Below are 6,911 nucleotides of genomic sequence, written 5' to 3'. Positions count from 1 at the left end.
AGAAATGGATACGCAAGGTGTGCTATACTGTTAGGCTTATACTGTGCCGCTTATACAACTAAAACGAAATTTGAAATTAGTTTGAGAATTATTTGTAAATAAAAGTGGAGCCGTACCAGACAAACCTGGTTAACAGCCAGGAGTGAGAACCGGGTAAAGGCAGGTGAAATTGAAAAGTAGCTGAAGACAACTAGGACACTGGTTTCCTTCGCCCCCGCAAAGCATACAGCTGCCGGGCGTTCCATGACATCAGTGGAAGGGGAAACGAATGTGACTTGATCCAGGTAGGAGTTCGGTAAGGGCAGCTCTATGAATCTGCTCACCTCCCTACAGGAGAATCGTCGATGTACGGAATTGACAGCCAAGATGGCAGCCCCCTCCGGTAAGCCACGATTAGGACGCCGCCATATATCGCCTGAGAACGTACGGCCCCCTTACAGAGTCGGATTCTAAGATGACGGCGTCTGAATGGAAGCCACGAAATAGATGCGGCCATATTGCCTATAACGTCGAGTAATTCCAAGAGTTCGCCGTACGGACTCGACCGACAAGGTGGCGACGCCCTTCAGAAAGCAGCGTTATAGGCGCGGCCATGTTTCCCGCGAATGTACGGACTCGGCTACCGTACGGACTCGAAAGCCAAGATGGCGGCGCTTGAGGGACTTTCGGGGGCTCTGGGAGGGCGACTCACTCGTTTGCTACTGAGCCGTCGCACTGGTCGTGCGCAATAAGAGTACGGTGCCCGGGAGGTGCGACCGTAGCGGAAGTAGCGGTGGGCGCCTTTGCAACCGCCGCGGCTGCCGCCGCCGGTTTTGTACAGGTTCGCTGGTCGCTAGCTGGAGTCACGAGGGGCTGCGCCGGGAGTGGAGACATGGTGAGTACCGGGTCGAGAGAGGGGTTCGGCGGTCCAGGTCGGTGGTGCTGGTAACTGTGGTGCCTGTCGGCAGGCGCATGGGGGTTCTGTGGTGAGCAGTAACCGCGAGACTGTGAGCCGAAAGGTGGGGGTCTGTGGGAAGAATGGTGGGGTGTGGGGTGAATCACCCGGGAGTTCTGTGATGAGCCATGGCGGGGGTCCGTAGTGGAAGTTTAGTGGGGACTCCAGAAGGCAGTTCCGTGGGAAACCGTGAGGCGGGGCTCCTCGGGCAGCGGGGTAGGAGTTTGTGATGAGCCGATTGGACGGTCTGTCTGGGAGGACGCGGAGCACTGGGCGGGGGTGGGGTCTGTGGGACCGCGACGCTCAGTCTGCGACTGAGCCAGGCGCTGTCTGTGGAGAGCTCCGAATGGGGTTCCGCGAAGACCCGGGTGGGGACAATACGTGATGAGCCCTTGTGGAAATGCGGACAGAGTGATAGTGTGTCTGTCAGTCTGTCCGTCAGTGGGGTGACTGGTGGGAGGTCTGAGGCTGAGTGATCGAGATTCATAAGCAGAGCAGTGAGGTGTTGGGTAGAGTGATGGTCTGTAGAAACCATGGGCAGATTTATGGGGAGCCATCGTGGGAAGTCTAGGCAGAGTGGGGACCTGTAGTGAGCCATGATGGAGCCTCTACACCTGGGGTGGTTAGTTGCCATAATGGGGGTGCCCCACAGGAGGGAGATGGTTCAGACCCAGAGCCTCCAGATGCAGGAGAGGACAGCAAGTCGGAGAATGGGGAAAACGCGCCCATCTACTGCATCTGCCGCAAACCGGACATCAACTGCTTCATGATGTGAGCTAGGGAGAGAGGAGGGTGGGGCAGAGGCCTGGCAAAGTCGGGGAGGCCGGTGGGGCATGCCCCTCACATCTCTACCCATCTTCTGTAGCGGGTGTGACAACTGCAATGAGTGGTTCCATGGGGACTGCATCCGGATCACTGAGAAGATGGCCAAGGCCATCCGGGAGTGGTACTGTCGGGAATGCCGAGGTGAGGAGGGTGGGATGGACAGGGAAGGCAGGCAGGGCTTTGAGGCAGGAGGAAGAACCACAACTGAGGGGTCAAGGGTAGTAGGGGTGTATGGCTGTGGGCACAGTGACTCGGACTGTGCTGAGCTGGAATGCTCGCTCCATTGTGAGCAGTAATAGAAGATTCCACAGGAAGGGGTGGCTCTGCCTTCAAGCAGGAGGGCAGAGCAGGTATGTTGGATAGTTGAAGAAAGAGGTTTTGGGACCATTCAAAGCCCATGTTCATCCATCTTGTCCCAACCTTTTGCCCCACAGAGAAGGACCCTAAGCTGGAGATTCGCTATCGGCACAAAAAGTCTCGAGAGCGTGATGGCAATGAGCGTGACGGCAGTGAGCCCCGGGATGAGGGTGGAGGGCGCAAGAGGCCTGTCCCAGATCCAGACCTGCAGCGCCGGGCAGGGTCAGGGACAGGGGTTGGGACCATGCTTGCTCGGGGCTCTGCTTCGCCCCATAAATCTTCTCCACAGCCCTTGGTGGCCACACCCAGCCAGGTGAGTGGCTGCAGTGGTTGGGATGGGTAAAGTGGTCCCATTGTGGGCTGATTTCTATTCTGGGCACTGTCTCCTAGCATCACCAGCAGCAGCAGCAGATCAAAAGGTCAGCGCGAATGTGCGGCGAGTGTGAAGCATGCCGGCGCACTGAGGACTGTGGCCACTGTGACTTCTGCCGAGACATGAAGAAGTTTGGGGGACCCAACAAGATCCGGCAGAAGTGCCGGCTGCGCCAGTGCCAGCTGCGGGCCCGGGTGAGCATGGACAGAGCTGGGCGAGGTGGGTGGGGGTGCATGACTGGAAGGTGCAGGTAGGGCTGCTTGAGGCTAGGAATGGGATGGAGCCTGATTGTATCCAGAAATGTGGGAAAGGGCCTAGCATGTCCACATGAATGCTGCATGAACAGGTATGCTGGGCTGGCAGGAGAACCCCACCAGATCTTGGTGGGCAGGGTGGGGCCAGGTGTTTGCAGGTGGTCAGACATGTCAGGGCACAATAGGCAGGGCTAAGCATGTCCTGGTGGTGAGAGAAATGGGGGCAGATGTGTCTGGGGAGGCAAAGCAAGGCTAGGTGGGAGGGCTAGGGCAGGGCCACCCTCTATCTACCTGGGGCTGACCTGGGCCTTCCTCCTGCCGGCACAGGAATCGTACAAGTACTTCCCTTCCTCGGTGAGTCCAGCCCCCCAGGGCGGGGCAGGGCATGCGGGCAGGGCGGTCAGGGCCAGTCCTGAGATTCTGCCCCGCAGCTCTCGCCGGTGACGCCTTCAGAATCCCTGCCAAGGCCCCGCCGGCCACCACCCACTCAACAGCAGCCACAGCCATCACAGAAGCTGGGGCGCATCCGTGAAGATGAGGGGGCAGTGGCATCATCAGCAGTTAAGGAGCCACCTGAGGCTACAGCCACACCTGAGCCACTCTCTGACGAGGACCTACCACTGGACCCTGACCTGTACCAGGACTTCTGTGCAGGGGCCTTTGATGACCATGGCCTAGTGAGCAGCAGGAGCCTCCCATGGTGGGAGGATGGCAGTTATAGAAACAGAGAATCCCTAAGGGGAGAGTGGAGGTGGAGGGCATTTAAGGTCACCTAGGGGAATAAGCAGGTGGTGGGGCTATTAGGAATGAGGCAAGAGGATCATCGCATGCCCTGCTTGCAGCCCTGGATGAGTGACACAGAAGAGTCCCCATTCCTGGACCCTGCCCTACGGAAAAGAGCGGTGAAAGTGAAGCATGTGAAGCGTCGGGAGAAGAAGTCTGAGAAGAAGGTGATGGATAGGGTAAAATGGGTGTGGGACAGTAGAGTGTATGGTGGGGAGGAGGATACATAGATAAGGGGCCAAGTGGGGTAAGAGCCAGAAAAGGCTGTGATGGAGGGGGAGACAGGACTTGAGGCTGACTTAGATTCCATCCTGATCTATCTTGCCCATAGAAAGAGGAGCGATACAAGCGTCATCGGCAAAAGCAGAAACACAAAGACAAATGGAAACACCCAGAGAGGGCTGATGCTAAGGACCCTGCATCATTACCGCAGTGCCTGGGGCCTGGCTGTGTGCGTGCTGCCCAACCCGGCTCCAAGTATTGCTCAGATGACTGTGGCATGAAGCTGGCTGCCAAGTGAGTCTTTCCTGGCATTGGGGGGGGTGGAAGGAGAGAGGTGAGAAGTACATAATAGGGCATTACTCAAACTTTGTGTATCTACCATCATTTGGTCACTCACACACCTATCCATATACCCACTCACCCATCCATCGAGCATTCAGCCATTTACCTGTTTACTTACCCTTTCACCATTTCATCACCCATCCATTTGCCATCCTTTGACCACCTGCTTATTTTGCTGTTTGCCATCCTCCCTGCCTGCGCCCGACCCACTGCCCTCCTGCAGTCGCATCTATGAGATCCTTCCCCAGCGCATCCAGCAGTGGCAGCAGAGCCCCTGCATTGCTGAGGAACATGGCAAAAAGCTGCTTGAACGTATTCGCCGTGAGCAGCAGAGTGCCCGCACCCGTCTTCAGGAAATGGAGCGCAGATTCCATGAGCTTGAGGCCATCATTCTGCGTGCCAAACAGCAGGCTGTGCGTGAGGATGAGGAGGTGAGGATGCAGGGGTACAGTAGGACATGGCCCGGTACCTAGTCCCACCTTGCTTCATCATTCCTTCCACCTCCTGCAGAGCAATGAGAACGACAGTGATGACACAGACCTGCAGATCTTCTGTGTCTCCTGTGGGCACCCCATCAACCCACGTGTTGCCTTGCGCCACATGGAGCGCTGCTATGCCAAGGTTGGGGTGTCAGCCTGAGGGGATGAATGGTGTGGGAACATGAGTGGGCCCGTGGGGGATGGGTTTGTTGCTTGGGTGGTGACTTGGGAGGGCATGCAGCGCACACCCACAGTTCCTTCCATTTGTGCTCATCCTTCCAGTATGAGAGCCAGACGTCCTTTGGGTCCATGTACCCCACACGCATTGAAGGGTGAGTGAGATGCCATGAACAGTTGGGGCTGGCTTAAGGGTGGGGTCAGAAATAGAACATGTGGAGCCAGGGTAGGAAATGGGCATGGGCAAGGATAGGTGGGCCTCTTTTCCTCTCTCTGTCTCTCTCTCTCTCTCCATTATTCTCTCTATTAAAAACCACCAGGGCCACAAGACTCTTCTGTGATGTCTACAATCCTCAGAGCAAAACATACTGTAAGCGGCTCCAGGTGCTATGTCCTGAGCACTCTCGGGATCCCAAAGTAAGATTTTCCCTCAATTTCACCCATTCTGCCCCTTTCATGGAAGTGTCTCACTTCCATGTTTTCCTCATCAGCTGCCCTTCCTGTGACAACTTCCATTCCCTGTCTTATTACCGTTCATTTCTCCCCTTTTCACTCTCCCTTCTTCCTCCCTCACCACACTTATTCATCCGTACCCCTGGTGTTCCTGCAGGTGCCAGCTGACGAGGTATGCGGGTGCCCCCTTGTACGTGATGTCTTTGAGCTCACAGGTGATTTCTGCCGCCTGCCCAAGCGTCAGTGCAATCGCCATTACTGCTGGGAGAAGCTGCGGCGTGCTGAAGTGGACTTGGAGCGTGTTCGGGTGGTAGGTTTCAACATGGATGTGGCTGGGGTCAAGCGGGCCTTTGGGAGCCCCTTCTCATGGCTCCTTCCACTCTCTTTCTTGGCAGTGGTACAAGCTGGATGAGTTGTTCGAACAGGAGCGCAATGTACGCACAGCCATGACAAACCGGGCAGGGTTACTGGCCCTGATGCTGCACCAAACCATTCAGCATGACCCACTCACTACCGACCTGCGCTCCAGTGCCGACCGCTGAGCCTACAGACTCAGAGCCCTCACCCTGCATTCCATTTGGGGGAGTGGCCCTGAAACCCCCTTTTGTCCATTTCTCCATTTATCTGTTTCTTCCATTGTCCCTGAGTTTTCTCCCTGTGCCTGTCCACCTTTTGACTGCCTAAAGGGTCTCAGAATTTCCCTCTCTCCATTTTCTGTGCCTGGGTGGGACTGTGGAGTCTACTCACCCTTGCTTCCCTCTCCCCTGAGTTTTGTTAATAAAATTTTGAGGAACCAAGAAGATAATTCCTGTTGGTCTCCATGTGTGTTGCAGTTACAACTGCATTCCCAACCTCTCGATAAAATGGGTGGTGGTATGTCTGTACTCAGCCCGGGGCTGCAATACAAGTGTAGGTTGTGGGTATACAGGTGGCACCCAGTCTGTGCTCCCGTGGGCTGTGGGGGTCTTCCCTACTAGGCTTGAGCCCAATGACCTATACACTCAGCCTCTCGTCTTGAGACCGTGGTGTCCAGTCAACAGCCATCCCCCGTGGGCATGTTCAGAGTGTCCTGGGGCGGAAAACGTTCTGCAGACCAAGGTGCATTCAGCAGAGCATACAGGTCATCTCCCCACAAACGCCACTTGGGGAACCTGTTTGCAACAGGAGCCCACTGTCTGTGCTTGTGCCAAGACCCCATTCAGCTCTTTCCCCACTGAGGGGCCCAGTGTGGCCCTTGGGGGGTAGACACGCCCTCACTCCCTCACTCCCTGCCCTCTGTTTACCTGCAGCGCGCCACCGCCCCTATCCCAGGTTCCCGCGGAGGGAGCTGGGGCCTGCGCGGCGACACTGGTTGGCGGGGGCGGAGTAAGCAGAACACTAGAGCCCCGGGGAGATGTTCGCTGGGAGTGGCGAAGAAAGTGCCGGCTAAGAAAGGAAGTGCGCAAACCCAACCCCTGGTTTCACCTCCCAAATCACGCGGTTCACGCCCCCTTAGAGTGGGACTGGAGTGCGCAGGCGCCACCGGGATGGGCAGCAAGGGAGAAGACGCGCCGGCAGGGGAAGCGAGGACCGCAGGCGCCGCAGGCCTCTGACCTGGGCGCGATCCGCAGTTAGAGGCACCACGCAGGCGCAGCCGGTCCCCGACAAGGCGCGCGCCGCTGCGGAACTTCAGTGCGCAGGCGCAGAACCCTCCCCTCTAAGGGCACGCGCCG

At 57.0% G+C, this 6,911-nt stretch overlaps 1 protein-coding gene across 3 annotated transcripts; it reads left to right on the top strand.

The window, feature by feature from the left end:
- The first annotated feature begins 545 nt into the window (after positions 1-545).
- Cxxc1 (CXXC finger protein 1) lies at positions 546-5,999 on the top strand. Of its 3 annotated transcripts, none has more exons than XM_047526885.1 (15): positions 551-874; positions 1,587-1,705; positions 1,800-1,900; positions 2,194-2,429; positions 2,507-2,683; positions 3,071-3,097; positions 3,175-3,420; positions 3,586-3,705; positions 3,858-4,042; positions 4,314-4,521; positions 4,601-4,711; positions 4,852-4,901; positions 5,067-5,163; positions 5,357-5,509; positions 5,595-5,999. In XM_047526885.1, the coding sequence occupies exons 1-15, from the start codon at positions 872-874 to the stop codon at positions 5,739-5,741; spliced, it is 1,980 nt and encodes a 659-aa protein (XP_047382841.1). In that variant the 5' UTR covers positions 551-871; the 3' UTR covers positions 5,742-5,999. The 3 variants fall into 3 exon arrangements, with proteins under 3 accessions (XP_047382843.1, XP_047382841.1, XP_047382842.1); XM_047526886.1 differs by having other exon boundaries at positions 558-874; positions 3,586-3,693; XM_047526887.1 differs by lacking the exon at positions 3,071-3,097 and having other exon boundaries at positions 546-874.
- Positions 6,000-6,911: the final 912 nt, after the last annotated feature.

This window comes from Sciurus carolinensis, chromosome 15 (genome assembly GCF_902686445.1).
Source record: "Sciurus carolinensis chromosome 15, mSciCar1.2, whole genome shotgun sequence".
Lineage (NCBI taxonomy): Eukaryota > Metazoa > Chordata > Mammalia > Rodentia > Sciuridae > Sciurus > Sciurus carolinensis.
Note: the sequence above shows the minus strand (reverse complement) of the source record. Positions and strands in the feature narration are given on the sequence as shown.

Excerpts from the sequence above, each read along its gene's own strand:
- Cxxc1 (XM_047526885.1), top strand. Across the intron at positions 4,043-4,313 it reads GGCATGAAGCTGGCTGCCAA|TCGCATCTATGAGATCCTTC; the intron begins GTGAGTCTTTCC and ends GCCCTCCTGCAG. Across the intron at positions 5,164-5,356 it reads AGCACTCTCGGGATCCCAAA|GTGCCAGCTGACGAGGTATG; the intron begins GTAAGATTTTCC and ends GTGTTCCTGCAG.